Below are 18,781 nucleotides of genomic sequence, written 5' to 3' on the forward strand. Positions count from 1 at the left end.
CTATTAGGGGAGTGTATTTTGTAGTGCTACAGAGTTGATATAAAAGCGGAGCAGTGCTACTGGTTCACTGTGAGCTGCTAATGTATGTGGGACATAAAAGGCATAGCTGTACAAAAGCATGGGAATACGATAGTTAATTTACCAGCTTGAAATAGTAAATGGCTTTTGAACACCGTGATCAACAGCCGTGATGCAGCTAGGGTCTTATTACTACTCCTACTGCTCAATAGGAGGAGATCATTGTGGCTAAACACTTTGGGAGAAACCCAGCATCCATGTAAGTGAGCACATTCTGTTGGTTTCATCAATGTCGCACAATGGCAGAGTTTGACCCACAATAGCTATGATCGTTATTTAGAAAATTGGATTAAACTGAAAACTGTTTAAGGCTGATTTCCCCGACTTTGGTATAGAGAAAATTTTTATGATGCTTTTGGGGGCAAAGGTACAGTTGATTGGGTTTTTGATGTTGGGGTTTTTTTCCCTTCCCATCCACATCTTTTGGCATTTCTTCCACAACTGAACCATAATACTTGAGTCATTTGTTTGAAAGATGAGTCCTTGGCAGACACTGTGCCACTGCACTTCCTTAAGTTGTGTGATTTTTATGGATTTTAAAATTATTCCATTACTCTAGGGACATGTTCTCAGGACTAGACCAATGAGTCCAAAGTGTCGTACTCCTACTATTGATGTAAGCCACCTGAAGGACACTGGGTACCTGGCAGAGAGCTGGCTGCAGCTGTTCTGTGCTGTTTTGTGGGCTTTTGAACTAGTTCTGATTAGTTCCTTCATTTACAGAAAGTTTGGGGAGTCTTTTTCTCCCAAAATGTCTGCCATGGCATATAGCTAACCACAAGGCAGTGTGTCAGTGTGTGCTCCCAAAGCAAGAGGGAGAAACATTCCTTGAGCAGAGGTACTGCACTTATTTTTAGTCAACGGAAAGAGGCATGGGGAAGGCTTTTTTGTTCTCTGATACCCTGTTTTGCAAAGATTGGAAACTGACCTCCTATAGTTTACAATAAATGCCTTTCCTATTTGGAGAATAACAAACTCTAGGCACATGGATCTTGATATGTAGTCTCTGTTGCTCATATAAAAGTTATGTGTTCCTGGAGATTTTCAGTTTTGGAAGTGTCATTCCTAGCGTAACGTAGTTTCCCTGTACCTGTGTTATGATCACAGGCCTTCAGACAAGCATTTTGCCAGAACACATTACAGATATAACATTTTGCTGAGTATAATTACATTCTACTAGGAAATTTGAATTCTCTCCATATCCTAATGTCTATTGAAAGACTCTCCTGGGATTAGAGCTTGGATCGTGAAGGTGTCTCTGACCTTGTATTCTTGTTTTTTTCTATCCACAAGAGTGGGAATACTATTATTCATACCAGTGGCTGCAAAATCAGTTAATGGGCAGTAACTGTTGATGAGAAGCAATTGAGTGAAGAGAAAGGCACAGCTGAACCTAGGGCAGTGACAGCTTGATCAGAATCATCTCTTTTACAGTACATCAAACATGAATAATTTCCTGCCTGTTCCATCATTTTAGTTAAGTAACTGGAAATCCCATTGATCTACTCAGGGCTTAAAATAACATAGTCTCAGCGGCAGGGCTGTGATTTCTGCAAAGAGGTATTGTTCCCGATTAGTATTAGAACAGGAGCTACCCATCTCTAGAAGCAGCTGAGCTTGTATTTGCACCATGTCAGGAAATACTCTGGTGTGGGACTGGTATAGGTGAGCAGAACTCCCGCGTGATGCTGAGCTGACTGATAAAATTGAAGTGTGTGGATTTAATGTTGCTCTGAATGCTGACTCAAGAGTTTATATCCCTTCTGTCGCTGCATTTTGTGGAGATATTTCATGAATTTACTGTCTAAAAGAAGAGGGTAATGAGCAACAACAACCAAAAAATCCGAGGAATTCATCTGAGATGCTGTTAAAAGATCATCTCTCTCTCTCGCCCCATCCTTCCTCCCCTGTTTCATTAATGCTGTGTGAGTGACTGGTTCATCTGACTCTTCTTAGTTCACAGTGGGTCTCTGCTGCTCCCCTCATATTTGCCATGCACTGATTAGTAGCATAAATCCTGCCCTGGGCACTGAAAACCTAAGGGATGGCAGGATCTGAAATGGGAAACCAGCTTGTTCTTCCACTCAGCAAGAACCAAGAAGCATCTGTTCAGAGCAGAACAGTGATATAGACACAGTCCTCACAGCAGCTGGCTGAGCTGAAACTCAGAAAAGGAAGAAGTTGGCAGTATGGCCCTTTATGTACTGGATTTGCTATAATTAAATATTTAGCTGAGCTGCGGCTTGAGGGCTCCAGGACATGCTATAGACCAAGGTTCCTTGAATTTAATAAGGATTTTGCATATCATTTCATACCCTTCTCAGGTAAAAAGTTGGGTAACTCACCTGAAGTCTCTCATCAGAAACATCTGTGTGTCAGGTCACCTGTTGTGTAAAGTTAGCTTAGCATTCTCATAAGTAACTGGGACAGCCTGAGATATGAAATCCTATTAGATTTCAATCAAGGTCTAAATCCCAGAGATAAATCTTGACTGCTGGTGTAATGTAGCTGATTTATCATCCTATAGCTGATCAACGTGTGCACATATGTGTGCTTTCACACTCCACCGCCTCCTCATTTATCTGTTAATCTCAGTGATATATTTTCTTTACCCGTCAGTTTTATGGGATCTTTTAAGCAAGTAATCCATAGTATTTTATAAACAAGCTAATGAATTAATCTTCCCAGCATCTTTGTGTGACTGACAAGATGTACCAATACCTCGTGCCCATCTTTAACAAAAAGTAAACTATGTAATTAATAAGTGAACAGAACAGCTAAATACAGAATTTAGGAGTCCTGACTCTTTGTTCTCTGGTCTTGGTCACTTTTTACCATTTATAATGGAGGATAAACTACCATGTTTCAGGGCAGAAGTAAGTACAATTGTTTATTTTTTAAAGGAAAAAAATTTAAAAAAGCAGAAGCATTGCTGGAAGTAGTATTGTTGTATTACTTGCACTAAATAGGATCTGAATTTCATTAATGCCCACCTATTTTCTATTTGCTCTGTAGTGAATGCAGTATTGAAGAATGTCCCAGTGCAGCTGGTTATGGTGCAATACAGAATACTGTTGTCTAATACACACTTGGTAAAGAAGATAAAGACATTTATTCTGAATTATTTAAACAAGCTGGTATTATGTTTTGCCATCTTTGGCTATACTTTGAGACTTCTGGCTATTGCACTGGGGTAACAATATGTCTTTCATTCAGCATGTTGCACGCGCAGGGTGTTGGTCACTGGACAGTGCTGCAGAAGTTAAGGCAACAAGCAGTAGCACTTATTTCAGCTGCACAGTTTCTGCTCCCATTGGATGTGGTAGTAGTGCCCATCACCCCGCTATGCTTCATTCTGCAGAGCTTATCATGAGTTTCCTGCCTGTCTGGAAGAATGCCTACTCTTTCCACATGGCCTTCTTTCTCACCTCCTTTCATTCCTCTCAGGATCCTTTCAGAAACAAACACAGCATGGTTTTGCCAATTCTCAGACAGATGTAAATAAGCATTTTACTCTTCCACCCATCCCTCTCTTTCTTTATCTCTCTTCCTTCATCTCCCTTTTCTCATTCCATCCCTGGTGCAAGACGAATGATCAACATGACAAGAATGAGTAACTGCTCTCCGGGAGCCTGGACTGGTGCCCGCTAAGTTGAGGGGAGGGAGTGTAATCTCACCTGAGTCAGTGCACGGGCCTCTTGCTGATAGCAAGCACATCTTGATGTGATGCAGCTGATTGTTTAGTAGTTGTTGAAAATGTGTTAATTGTATTCTGAGTGTTCAATTAGAGCAGTAGTATAGTAAGCACAGAATTACCTCTCCCAGTGGCTCAGATACTGTGGCAGCATTCCTGAAATTCTACCATAGATTTCTGTAAGAGTAGATTGGATCTTAAGTGGTGAATTTGTTTTCATTTACCTTCATCAGCCACACTACATAATTCAAAATGCTAAACTGAGAGCTTCATGCAGCCGGGTACACAGCCCTGCTTGGGATGTATTTAATGAGAGAAGAATACCTTCCATGGGATTTTGTTGTTTTGTCCAGCTATCAAATCTTTCAGGGCCTCAGAAAAATTGCTACAGTTCAGAACCTATTTTCAAAAGCAGAAGCTAACATTTTGTTTCAAATTGCAGAGACCCAAGAAATGCTGACCAAATTCTTCAGAGAGGTAGATCACTTGCAGCTTAAAGTAATTTCTCTCTGTGAGATCAAGTCCAGCTGTTTCAAGTCAGATAGCCAAGAATCAGTTTCCACCATTCATTACGAAAAGCTGTGATTTAACCACTGGAGAGCTTTGAAAAATTCCAGCAATGATGTTTGCAGGTTTAAGTGCCTGACTGCCTTTTTGAGTATTTGAACCTAAGATTTATTTGCATATACATCCCATAGGCACTTTCACTTTCGTGTAATCCATTCTCACACTGCTTTTTCCAGTCCCTGTTATTTGTGTAGTTGGTTAAAATGTTTCTGTTGAATCCTTTGGATTCCATGGAACTGGTGGAAAGTTGTCAAACTTTTCTCCCCTCCCTCCCTTCTTCAGTCTCTACAAGTAGAATTTCTCTCCATATTCTGACCGCTAACCTTACGATTTTTCCCCTCATTTCAGACTTCTGGCATGAAATAATTTATTTATTCTGAGAGAGAAAGTTTATTTGCTTTTCTTCATTTTTTTCTATAGTTTTCTGTACTTTTCATTCAGCATCTGCTCAGCCCTACGTGCTTAGAAGTAGCCTTAGCTCCATGTGCACACCTAGCCTACACGTCAGGTCACTGATGCCTCTTAGCATTGCTGAGCAATTAGGGAAATCCTTTATGCAGCTTTAATGGAGAGTTCCAGTCCTGTCCTTAGTTTGTCAGACAAGCCACAAGAGCATGTTAGGAAGAGGTCTGCTTTTTCAACGAAGGCTTATTTCCGTTGATATAACTAATATAGAGTTGATGAGTCATTTGCACGGTGAAACCACTTTTGGAACCAGAAGCACTCTTTTTGGCCTTGCTGTCCTCTTGATATTTTGGAAAAAATAGGACCATCTGCATCTCTAATGCTGCTTTTTTGACTTGACTCCTATGGAAGTCCCCAGAGGTGAATTTGGTCCAGTGAATGAAAATATAAACAGAAACTTGTAGAAACTGCATTTACAATTCTGGAGCATATAAAATTTTAAATGTAGAAAAAGGCAATGGTGGCTTTACATACAGGAGTTGTTGATTTCAAGCTTGAATTTGATATAGTGGTTAGAACTAAAATAAGTACTGGTGAAGTAAAACAGTGCTGACTGCAGCTGTGTTTTGATATGCATGAGAGCGTCCCCTTGAATTATAAAGTGGGGTATTGGTGTGCCATGTAGAGCTACCACTGGCAGAACAAATTACACAAAGCTGCAACTGAAGAGTTTTAGCTGACAGAAGCAATAATATGACAGGGTTTTTGCAAACTGGAAAACAGTTTCTTTTTCTGATGTTCACTCCATAAACAGAAGACAGTGTAAAAACACAGCTGTATACTAAGGTTATAAAACATCTGGTTCTTAATAAATTATGAAGCAGACATGCAGTTTAGTGTAAGAAGGCAAAAATAAATGGTAGAAAATTTATTATGGAACACTCTACAGTATTAAGGCCAGTGTATTCGAAATCACTGGTTGATTTTTGGCCAATGCTCTTTACACACATAAATCATTAGCATTAAATGTTGTATTCCGGGTTTGCTGTCTGTACATACTTCTTAATACTACTTGATCTGATTTTTATGTTGTTGGAAAGAATTGTGGCAAATGTGACTAAAAAACTGAGCCCACTATCTCTAACTCAGGAGAGCTGCCCTGTTCTGAAGCCCTTACAGGACCTCAGCTACGTCTCCTGCCTTCAGACAAAGCTGGTGCAGCCCAAGAGCTGTGCGGGCGTTTGCTTGATTAAATGTGCCATCTAGTGGGTAGCGGGTGATAGTTAATTTAAAAAAAGAAAAAGAACATAAAGCCAATGGACTTTTTAATGCATTTTTACACCAGCAGGGAAAATGGATGGAGGGTGACAAATCTTTATATTGCCTTCTTTTTCTCCCCCTAGTTAACAGGCATTTATAGGTCATTGCTTCTACTGTCTGTTGTCCGCTCCATGCTCTCAGGCTGAGGTCCAGACTGAAATCATCTGCTATGGCAGAGTATTTGGGCAGAATAATTAGTGCTTTATTTACAAAGTTTCAGAAGTCATATTGTAACATGACTGTTACTGCCTGCATCTGAAATGTTCTCAAAAACTTGTTTCAAATGCCTACAACTGCCTGAATTTCATAGAATCATAGAATAGTTTGGGTTGGAAGGGACCTTTAAAGGTCATCTAGTTCAACCTGCCCTGCAATGAGCAGGGACATCTTCAACTAGATCAAGTTGCTCAGATTCAGCCTGATCTTGAATGGTTCCAGGGATGGCACATCTACCACCTCTCTGGGCAACCTGTTTCCAGTGTTTCACCACCGTCATCGTGAAAATTTCTTCCTTATATCTAGTCTAAATCTACCCTCTTTTAGTTTAAATCCATTACCCCTTGTCCTATTGCAACAGGCCCTGCTAAAAAGTTTGTTCCCATCTTTCTTGTAAGCCCCCTTTGTGTGTTGAAAGGCCACCAGAAGGTCTTACAACCCTTGCTGCCCCAAAGTATCCCCATTGTCCACCTGTCCTTTATGTAACTGCTAAACCCTAGTCTTGCTTGTACATAAGTAAGTGGTGTGCAAATTGGATTCTGTACAAAAAGTGGCCACCGGGGCTACCCAGTACCTTAGTGGTTAGCACAGGCACCCAGGATATTCAAGACCCAGGGTTAAGCCCCTTGACTGGTTGATTATTTTGACTTTGTTTTCCTGTTGGTGCTGAAGTTTCTACTAAATAAGTAAGAGTTTATGTTGGGACACACAGGCAAAGCAACCCCCATTCTTTGAAAACCCCAGAAGAGGCTGAATCCTGCCACACATCTACAGTTGTTTCACATGCTACTGAAGTCTCACTTTATTTGAACAGTCTCAGACTGTTTTCAGTTCCACGCAGCACATCACTCGTGTTGCCGATACCAAGAGGGCAAAGACATCTGTAGCTGCCTACGCTGAAACAAACCCATTGGCTTTGAGATTGGGGTTGGGAAAGAGGGTTTCAGATGGGGGAATACTTAGGGAGCGTTGCCCAGCTCTTGGTACAGTTTTGTCTCATGTAACATGGGAGAGGTTGCAGCTCACTGTCACAGCCTGGGAACGTGGTTTGAAGAACAGGGCACTGCATGTGGGTTGCACTGTAGTGTAACATTCTTCCTGCGTGCTCTTACTCTGTGCTAACATGGGGGCACCAAGCCCCCACTGGAAGCAGTTGAGATGAAAAAGCTTTATTTTAAAAAATGGAATAAAGTAATCTTTGTTATTAATCAGGGAAGGAGTTATTTGAGATAACCAACACCTGCCAGCTTTATAAAAGAAGAGAAGAAACGCACACTGAGGATCTTTGTTTTCTATATGTGATGTTTGCAGAATGAAGTTAAACACTGAAAGCAACATTTTGATGTTTTTTCTCTCTGGAGACACCTGTGTGATTCAGTCCGAGTCACTATTACTCTGAGAACCAACTTACCTGTGTGGATCCCATCTAATCAAGTACTTGTCATCTTGATTTTTAAAAGGTTTCTTTTAGATTGTTGGCTTAAGGAAAGTGTTATTATTTTCTGTTCCTTTCAATTCTAGGATATTAAACACCACATTGTTTGAACTGTATGAAGCTCTGGGCAATTTTCCTGCCTTGTGGGTCTTCAACGTGCTGCTTGTCATTCTTCAAATTCTGCACTGTTTTTGGTCTTACCTAATCTTAAAGGCAGCCTACAAAGCTATTTCAAAGGGCAAGGTAAGACAGCACAGTTCTATTTCATGTTTAGGATTTTAACTTTTTCAATATCAATACAGGGTCACTGACTGTACTCGTTACTTTTTCTTTCTAATCCATAACACATTACTGAAGACCCGTACTGTTTTACGTAAACTCTTCTTTCTTTTCATGCAAACTTTTTTCCATTCCTTGTAACAAATGTCAGACAAGTTAATATACTCTGTAGTGATTGTATTTATATGTGCTTCCATGCTTCTTTTTCATAATCTGGTACACTGAACCAAACTACATTATGGAAAATGGATTAAAAAAAAAACAAAGCAAACTGCTTTCTTGGGGCTGACAGTTCTGTTTTCCTTCTTTATAATAGTTGTTAGCAAAGTGTTCATTTCCCAGCTGGTAGTGATAGTAATAATAACACAAACTGAAGTTCTACTGCCTTTGCTAGTGTCAAAGTTACAAATCACAGCCTCTTTTGGTATTTTTGAGGTTCTGCAACGAGCTATGTACTTTCTTTCTAGGATTCCCACAGCAAGACCGTTTAGAATAGAATTTAATGTCTTGCTGCCATTGTTGTATTTGACAGGAAGATATAATTCACAGAAATGCTAGCCCCATTGCACTGCCTGTGCAGATACGGTGCTCCCATTTAGGTGATAGAACTAATGCTCACAGATCATGTAAAGTACAGCACATTTTGCCCTTAAGAGTGCCTAAGTAGATGTTTTAGACATGTGACCGCCCCCAAAGTGAATGGGATTGTTCTGCAGAAAAATGCCTTCTGTGAATGTACTGGAGAGCTCAGCCTTGCGCTGGACGGAGCCCAGAATCTGCCATTCGCTCTGTGTGAAACAGTGCATGCGTGAACTGTATCTTGCCTGGAAGACACACTTCAGTCTCCTCTGCTTTTAGCGATTATTAGCCTCAGCTCTCCTGTCTGAATTACACCAGTGACTTCAAAGAGTGCTTCATACTCTTTCTTACTCTGCTTGTTTATCCTTTCCCTTGTGCTGTGCTGGAAGGCTGGGAAGTGGAACCCCTTGCATGTAAGTTTCTTTAAATTTACTATGCCAAAGATTTATTCTGTGCAATACTGGTGTTTGTGTTGAGGTTTGGTTTTGTTTTGTTTTGTTTTAATTTGTAGGTTCTGCTTGGTACTTTTAGCCATTGCTTGTGTTCATATATATAAAATGAAGTCTATCTTTAAAGGCCATTTTTGCTTTGCCTAATAACATTCAAACCCAATTCTATCTGTAGTATCTGGGTGCTATTATGTTACAGCCTTTTCTACACATATGTATCAGCAGGATAAGCAGCTGCTCTGTCACCATTCAGGAAGCATACTTGAGACTGTAAGTCCTCCGCTTTGTAATTCAAACAATTGCACTGAAGAAAATTTAGATTATATGAGAGCAGAGCTAGCAGAGCTAGCTTTATTCACAGTAAAACAGTGGCCAACTTAAAGATGCATATACATGGAGGATTCTTCTTCCTTCAGATCTTATTTTCTCACTTGCAACCCTGTTCTTTCCATTTCTGCAGTAAAATAAGCAATGTTTTCACAGCACATTACAAATATCTTACAGTAGATCTTCATCTTTAATTATTGTTTTATTTTTGTATTACTCGTATCCACCTTTGGAACAGCTCAGCAATTTATTATCATTAAATTTGTAACTAATCCTGATCATCTATTTCTTAGTCTCTGTTATGCTTAGGAGTTTTTTGAGCCTAGATATATATTTTCTAGGCTCCTTCTGTAGAAATTACTCCAGTGAGTTCTTTTGGGGATAAACAAAGAGAACAAAGTACTGCAAGATATATTGCATTCGCATCAGGTTTTAAGTGAAAAGACCCTGGTATGTGTCAGCGTTTTAAAAATAAAGAGAGGGATCACATGTTTAATGGAAGTGAATGCAGCATAGAATCTTCTTTTGATTGTTTGGCTTTGGGCAGGACCCTAGCAAAAGAATTGGCAGTGAATCTAATATAAAGAGAATTTAAGATGACAGAAAACTTTTTGACCATCTGGTCTGCCCTCGCATTGATCACAGGTGCTCAGTACCCTGTGCTGGGCTCATTCTCTTCTGTCTGATAAAAATATAATTGTAAATGTATTTCTGTATCCCCAACAGCTTTAGTATAGTCCTTTATATAAAAGAGACTGAAGTAATCTGTTAATTGAAGCTGTGTAAGTATGGAACCAAATTTCTGACCTTAGCTGAAGTCTAGTTTCATGGGTCTTCAAGGTCAAGACTTGCAGACTTGCTAGACATTGACATTAAAACTGTTACCTATTGGGAGGTATAAGGGAACTGTGTGTTTCTTTATTCCCAAGCAGAATAGTGTCACTCAGGTGTTATGATATTGCAAGGATGGTCGCAACATTGGGAGCCCCAAAGGCAAATGGCTGTTTCGGAGGCAAGAGCTGGAGAGCAGAATTATCATGAGGTCTCTCTGGAGTAGGGAGGATTACTGTAAGCAAAAAATTATATGCAGTGGCCCTGTTCTTTATTGTTTTGATTTCTTTGTGAAGAAGACTCGTCATGTACTTTGCCCCCTTTATGTCCATTCGCTATAGTAAAGTCAATTGTACTTCCCCGATGTGGCAATCGGCACAGCATGGATAGATTCTGAACAAATTAGGAAGCTCAGCTATACAAACAAGGGTAGAAGCAGGCATGGAAAGCTGCATTTGTAAAGCTGCATGCAGCTTAGACTTCAGACCTCTTTTCATTGATGCTTTTTTTTACTTCATCTGATGCACTCTTACCAGTTTTGCAGATTTTCAAGATCAGACTGGGTAGAGCTCTGCCTGACCTTACCTGACCTTCAGTGGATCAGTGCAAAGTTCTCACCCTGCCTTTGCATGTGGCGTATGTGTGTGTACAGGCATCTGTGTTTCAACTGAGTCCAGGCAGGCAAAAGCAGAGACATGTGCCAGAGCTGAGAGAGCTTTCAAAGCTCAAATTGAAAAATGTTTGAATTCTCGGATTCTGGCTTGAACAAAAAGCTCAGTTGTTTCCTTCCAATCTCCTATTGCTTGCTTCTTTTTCAAATTCTACAGGTAGCAAAGGATGACCGAAGTGACATTGAGTCAAGCTCAGATGAGGAAGAAACAGTACCTCGTTCAAAGACCCCGCACAGCACTATCACCACTAATGGGACCGGCGGTGCCAATGGGACAAACGGGTATCTTACTGGTGGCACTTGCTCAGAGGAGCATTAATCCTTGAGTTCAATCATGAGACACGAACAGAATGAACTGTTTGCTACTGGAAGTAAATTATAAGTTGTGAATGCGGTTTCTTCATATATCTCAGCATCAGAAAAAATTAGGAATATCAAAGCATTCTGATAGCGCACTGCCATATTTCCTGTTTGTGAATGAAGACAACACACCATTCTGTAATCGTAGGCATGCTGTATGTGTATGTAACTGACACAATGGGAGCAGTATTTTCACTTGTACTGTCTTTGAAATATTTATTTTATATTCTTTTGGAAACTTCTGGACAAAAGGGAATATCCATTCTCAAACTTTATCTCTTGGGATTCTCAGTGGTGGAGAGCATCATGCTCAGATCTCTTCTGTCCATCCCTGTTGCTTTTGCTGAGTCTGCTATAAGTAATAGTTGCTTGATTTGTTACTTACAGTAAGATAGAACATAGCTTTATAGATTCTAGATCTGCTTCAGATATTTTTGCTATCTTTGTGTTTTAAAGTGCTGGTTTTGAAATTGCCTATGAAATCACAGTGGCCGTTCCTCCAACAAAATGTTTTAAAACACTGGATTGATATTTTAAATAGTAGGTAATGTGGTCAATTAGCAATTCGGGGAAAAAAAACTGTGGTAATTGTGGGATATTATTTTAGCATAATTTAAAATTCAATTTGGTGGTTAATTGCATTAGAAGTAGACTCGATTAGTTGTGCAAATACCCAAAAGCATTGATGTCAACAGTTAGGGTAAACTCATTCTCACTTCTTTTTTTTTTTTTTTTCCTTGGTAATTTTTGCCCTCTACAGATTCTAGCTTTTTGCAGAGATTCCATGTTGAAAGGTGTTTGTTCAAGTGCACCATTGTGAATCTAGACCTCACTCCTGAAACTATTCTTCACATTCAGATGGATGAGAGCAGGGGTGTAATGGAAAAAACAGCAGATGCAAGTTCATTGCTTCCTCAGACACAGTTCAGCTTAGGTATTGTTCTTATAATTACTGCCACTTTCTTAGTAGGCTGAAGAGAGAAAAGGCAGAATGTCATACATTACTGGAAGTAGTTTATTTTAAATGCATGAAAACTTGAGCAAAATTCACTTAATTCATAGTAAACTTTGAACGCTCAGCAGTATTTCATCACCTCTAGAAATAAAATTAAGGGTGTTTATAAAATGATTTTGCTCTCCTTTTTCATCCAAGATTTACAAACTGTGTCCCAAAGAAGACAAAGTAACACTCAAAACTCATCTTTTTTAACATTATATACACACTTCTTCCAGTCTCTAGATCAAAGTTTGATGTAGGATGCTAAGGATCATACAACTCTTGCAGGACACTTTTCTGTGATATGTGACAGCAGTGCCAAAAGTAGGCAAGGTTCTTGGGTAACAGACTCTATGCAACCTACTGTTCAACAGTATTGTGTATGTGCACACAGAACCAATGTGCTTCTAGACCAAAGACTTACATATATTAAAAAAAAAAAAGAATAGGAGAAAAAAAAGGAAAAAAAAAAAGGAAGGAACAAACGAAGAAAAAAATGTGTGTCTTCTATATACAAAGATTGGATTGGAGTGCCGTGTTCAGCTGGAACTCTAAGCCAGGAAATATTTCTGATTCCTTCCATCTATGCAAATAGCAAAATATAGATGGTTTCTGATGCCATAAAACGTGTTTAAAGGCTCTATTTTATACAGACTTCATTGAAGAAAGTTGAGTTGCCACTTCTTTCTTTTGAGAAACTGAGATTTTTTCCTATTCTACTGGTCAGTCTTGAAAAATTCTGAAACCTTTATTATCCATAGGGACCCCTGTGTGTTAGCAACAAATGTGCTAAAAGAAAGGGCAGAATAGCATGAATGAAAGTAGTACCTCCACTTAGTTGGCCATAAAGGAAAGAAAACTGAAAAATTGTAAATTGTAGAAGAACTGTCAGTTTTACTACCCACAGAGCATGTTTTGAAAAAGCCAGGTAACCTTGTAATTCAGCAGCTGCCTAGCTTATGTGTCCATGAATATATCTGAGGGAGCAGGGGCGTCTTATTTAAACCTCCTTTTCCCCCAAAAGCTTCTCTGTCTCTAATTTTTCTCATCTGTCTCCTGTGCCTCTGATTTCATACAGTTATCTGCAGGACAGGTTATGTATGTGACAGTATAATGATTGCAATAGAAAGTTTCCCATCCACAGTATTTGAAGTGGCAGTTGTTTAATAATTACTGTCAAGATGGTACCAAGATTTTAATACAAAACCGTCCTGGGATATATTCAATGAACATTATAATTTCTGAAATCTGACCTGCTAAGATGGTCATAACAGTTTAAACACGCCTCTTTCCTGGTGTTGATTGCTGCCTCCACTGGACCATTTCCCTTCTGCAAAGATGGTTATTCTGGCAAAATACTTTGACTTACATGGGGACAGAATGTTGCTCTGAAATATCAACGTACACAACATACACAACATAGAATAGCACGGTAATGTTGTTGATATCAGGACAGAGAGCAGTTTCCAAAAACAATCCCTGTGCAAGAGGCAGGAAGCCTTTGGTCCCTGTTGGTCCCTGCTGTGCTGTATGGTGTTGGTTCGGATGTACAGTCAAGGCTACAACCCTTGAGATGATTCACCATCACTGGCTGTGTACCCCCACTGTTTAATAATGCCACTTGGACTGAAACTCTTCCTTTGAGGTTTAAATTCAGTTGCATCTATGATGCGCTAAAGCATGTACGCAGTTACCATGGCTCAGCTGACACCCAGTGACTTACTTATCTCATACAAACCTGGCTTTTTGGAGTCCATTCTTAGCAGCCTAGAATAAACTTAATATAGATATGTCTGGGAAATAGGCGAGATGAGAGAGTCAAATGACACATCTGCAGAAATGGGATAAGACTAAGGAAGCATTGAGAACTTGACTAAACTTTGCTGAACAATCACTAAACTTTCAAGTTATGATTTTTTTATGGAAATTAAAAATTCACATAATTTTTTCGGTCTTTAGTGGGAAGGACCAAGTATTTTAGTGATCATACTTGGCAGTGTGTTTTGATTCATTGCTTTAACCAATGGATTTCAAAACTCTGGCTTCATCTTCCACTCTGCAGAGAGAATGTCATGCAACTGTTTCCTTTTCCAGTTGAATTTGTTTGCTTCTCTGCTGAAGAGCTTTGCAAGGTGCTTTTGGAGGCCAGCAAATATTTAGAGGAAAATCACACATATTCCAGAAAATGGATTGAAATGATTTGCATAGTAAATGCGAGATCTTTAAAGGTTCTGTATATTCGTACCTTTTGTAGAATTGTTGTTTTAGTCATTTTAGAAATGAGGGTTTGTACTCTGTAACCTATTTGTCCTCAACTTCTATGCTCCCTTTTTATAGTACGGTACACAACGCAGTGGTTGAAATGTTGAAGTAGAAAAATGAGGAAATGATATGTAGAGTTTATTAGTAAATAGTAAGAATTTGTCTTCTCTCCCTAGCCAGCCCAGAATATAGGAAAATAAGATTCAGATCTCCTTTTGTTTACTGTTTTCCATATTAGCATATTTTGTACCAGAAGAAAAATATGTGGGGTTTTGGGTTTGTTTTTTTCATAAAAACCTAAAAACAAACATTGCAGAAAATGGTAGAAATATCTGATCAAACAAGGGTGGACGTTGGAATCTTTTGGATCTTGATCAACGTTAAGTAGTGCTAGTTCTAAAATACCAAAGTGTCCCAAGCTGTTTCCTTGTTGCCATTTTGTAGTTTTTTCTATGTGTTATTTATTTAATGATTCCAGCAGAATTGGAACAGGTGTTGCAGCTTCAGATGCTCCTTTTTCAGCCTGTGACCATTCGGTGTGATTGCCAATGACAAATCTTTTTTCTGAGACCCAAGTACATGCACTAAAGCTTTGCTTACAGTGAAGTGAATCTTGTCTCAAATCTGTATGTGTTTCGAGTGAAAATCACATTCTGGTTCTGAATGGGACGCGACAGTAAAAGCCGTTACCCTGCAGCAAATGTCAGTGATGATCAACACAGGTTGATTTAGACACTGCAAGCGTTTTACGCAGGGTATTCTAATAGGAAGCCTAATGCCTGTTTCATTCATCTTCTCATTACTGCAGCCTTCCGTATTCTCAGAGAAATATGGGCTGCCATTGGTTTTCTACAGTTGATGCGTTGGTATTTTTTTAATCTCTTTGCTACAGCTCATTTTTGTATGTCTCTTATTGTCTACTTCTTGTGACATTTGTGCGAGAGGAGTTATTAAATACTTTTTACCCTTCCTGTAATGTAGACCCTATTAGGCCTAACTTCAGTGTTCTGTGAACTACAGTTGCCTTTAAACCATAAAGCAAAACCAGTTTGTATTACTTGTTTTGACTGGTTTTGATTTGGAACAGGGACCTAATGGGAACTTCAGTAAGACAACCTTATTCTTTTTTTCTTTTGTTTTTAAAAAGCACTAGTGGAAGTTTGGAAAAGTGGCGTACATGTGTAGCCTTTAAATTGTAAAGCTTTCTGATTGTAGTTGCAATGAAAACACAGTGTTTGAGTGTGTCTGTACCGAATTCTCAGTCTTTGAAATTGCTTTCAATTAAAAAAAATGGAGGAAATACTATGAAATGATGTTTTGGAGCCATATCAATGATCACACATGTCAGACAAAAGACCAAAATGATTGTCTTACATCATTACCTAAAATGATCTGTGCAACAAAACACATTTTCTGGCTTCTGTTGAGCTTCAGCTTCTTGCAGTCCCCAGGTTTAACATTTTTACATGAACTCTCATACTGTACTGTGCATGTTGACTACCTGTTGCAAGTCAGGGTGAGGCAGATGACACTATTTCACCTGTGTTTTCATGACAATCCTGTGCTTGAGCAACTCTTTCAGAAATGCAGTGATGTGTAGGAACTCCACTGTCCCAGACACAGTGATGTGCTAGTTAGAAGTCCTTTCATATATAGCTGTTGAGTAGAACTTTGGGAATTATTTTGTGTTTAACTCAGTTGGTTTGGGGTTTTTTCAATATGGAAAATAATTATTCCTCATAAAATCTCTGGAACCAATCAGTATTGTGGGCTATTTTAATTTGGAAGCACTTTCATAATAAACATAAGTATTAGGAATATAGTGTTGGTTTTCTTCTCTTTTCTATGAAATGCAAAAAATGTTTTCCTTTGGTTTAGCTTAAAGATTGTTATCCACACTGCAGACTCCAGCATTTTTAGAGCAGATCCAAGTGTGTCTTTGCTGAGTTCATCACTGTGGTATTTTATGTTATTTCTTGTATGAAACTGTTTGTAACAGTTGGTTACAGGACAGTAACAGTGGCAGAAGGACAAGTTCTCTCTATACAAGTTAAAATATTTTTATTAAAAGAAGACATTGTCTTGGGATTTCAAATTTTGCATGTTAATAATTTCTGAGTGTCCAGCTGGACCCACTTTGGAAAAGCTGTCTTTTTCAGTCTAGGTGGTCAAATTTCTTAAAAGTAGATATTCATTCAGATGTGTCAGGCTAAAGCACCACCTACTAACCACTTCTGGAAGTGAGAGAAGAGGGTCACTTGGACAGTGGTTCTCCAGAGAAAAAGCTGCATCTCTTGATTTTGCCAAGGAGGCTGCATCTTTCAGACCTGTACCATTACAGTAGACCAAATCTGCTTGCTTATTTATTATAGGATCCTATGTTTTTTCACTGCTGTTACAAGGAAGAGGGGTAAAGGGATTTGCTTTACCTTTTTTAAACAAGGAGCTGTGTATGTGTAGCAATGCAATGAGCTGGAATTGCTTTCATACACTCACCAAAGTAAAGCCTACAAAATACCCTTATCAGGCAGGCTTTGGTGCAGCATTAAAACGTGATGAGGAAGTATTTATAAAGAGGATGCATGAAAACATTCTTACAACTTCAGCAGAAAATTGAGGCAACGGTTCTCATAACACAAATACTGGTTATATAGGAATTGTCACACATCAGTTGAAGTTTTGCCGCTGGAAAAGAACTAAACCTGGGGATTTCCATTGTGTTTACAGAACTAATTACTGTCGTTGTTAATATGTGCCCATGATAATATATAGAGAGAATCTTGTAGTGCATTTAATATGGCGTTTAAATTCTTGTTTATTGAAGAAATTTATGAAGAGATTTAATTATGTGGGAATTTGTCCAGTTGTATGTCTAGTATCTTTTGCTTCCTCTTCCACGTGTACCCCTCAATTTATATAGCACAAGGGAGAGCCATGGTGGACAGAAAATGGCTCAGGATAATGTGAAAAAGCACGATTTTTTTGATGTACTGCCTTTAAGTCTGTAAAGGTCCGTCTGTACAAGAGACACAGGCTCTCAGAAGAGGAAGACGGGAGGTCTGTGCTGCTTTAGGAGAGCTAAAAGCTGGTGACAGAGTCTCCTGTAGTACAGAAGGTGAATGGAAGGAATCCAAATGTGTAACTGTGATGGATGGGCAAATTGCCGCATGACTTGGTAGCTTATCATGCTGTGATGGACAGAGGCTGGGAGCTTGTGTGGAGGGACTCCTGCTCCATGCTGTTAGGCCCGGCTCTAATAGTGTGGGTGGAGGGTTGCTGGTTCCCTAATTTATACTGGTTTTTCAGTCCTCTTCATGCCCTGTTCTGCAAGATACTAGTCCCTGCCCCTTGACAGATTTTACACTGTCTACGCTTGTCAGTGGGTTACCTTCTTAAGTGGATTTCACAGAGCAGGATGCCAATTTGTGCTCAGGTGCAGAGGAGTCCAGGATGGCTGGCATATGGTCATCAGAGGCTGTTTTCCACGGAGTTCCCGTTAAGGGGAATTTAAAAATGTGAATACACTCAATATTAAAAAGTATGAGAGATACTAAATAAACATTGGTATGCGTAATAGGTATGAAGCTGGAATGCATGCTGGGCAAACTTGCATTTCCAGACTTCTCACCAGTGACTGCCCTCCCCCCGGACTGTAAAATCCAGAGATCGCATCTCTGTGAAAAGTTAATTCCAACAATCCAAAACCTATTTGTGCAAAGCAAGTGAATAAAACAATAAGTATGTGTTAGCGAGGCAGAATAATGGCGTACCCAAGGCACGTGCTGTGCCAGGCCAGAGCTCTGGCAGTAGGTGACAACAGTGCCCACTGGAGGCCTCTCCGCCGGGCAGCGGAGCAGGGAGCGAGGGTGAGGTGCGCACGCCTTCCATCTCGTACCTTAGAAGGTGGCTTTATGACTATAGCAGTAAACACACTTGGGGAAAGTGGTTTATACCTCTCTTCTTCAGCCCTGAGTCTGCCAAGCCATTGAGGATTCTTGTAGAGGGATTGCTTAAACGCAGACTGGTGTGCAACACTGAGGCGGTTGTAAGGTTCTAACTTTCAAATGTAACTGTTTAGGGGTGACGCAGAACAGTTAGCTTTTAGTCACTGGAAAGTGGCAGCATAAAATCAAGTATTACAAGATAGCTCAGTATTGGAGTTGTTATCTTTAATAGCAGTATGACTGACTTGTAACGTTAGTGCTATAGGTCGCTTAATTAGATGAAAACATAATGTACTTTCTAAAGCTACTTGCCGACAACATATATTTACATCCCCAAATTAATACCCTCTCCTAAACGTCTGAAGAAC

General features: G+C 39.5%; 1 protein-coding gene across 1 annotated transcript in view; it reads left to right on the plus strand.

The window, feature by feature from the left end:
- Positions 1-16,393, plus strand: part of CERS6 (ceramide synthase 6) — a 134,684-nt gene extending 118,291 nt beyond the window's left edge. The window contains exons 10-11 of the mRNA XM_054209702.1: positions 7,802-7,958; positions 11,008-16,393. Coding sequence (XP_054065677.1) covers positions 7,802-7,958; positions 11,008-11,169 — 319 coding nt within the window. The 3' untranslated portion in view covers positions 11,170-16,393. The remainder of the gene's footprint in view (positions 1-7,801; positions 7,959-11,007) is intronic.
- Positions 16,394-18,781: the final 2,388 nt, after the last annotated feature.

Source organism: Rissa tridactyla, chromosome 7, assembly GCF_028500815.1.
Source record: "Rissa tridactyla isolate bRisTri1 chromosome 7, bRisTri1.patW.cur.20221130, whole genome shotgun sequence".
Taxonomy (NCBI): Eukaryota; Metazoa; Chordata; class Aves; order Charadriiformes; family Laridae; genus Rissa; species Rissa tridactyla.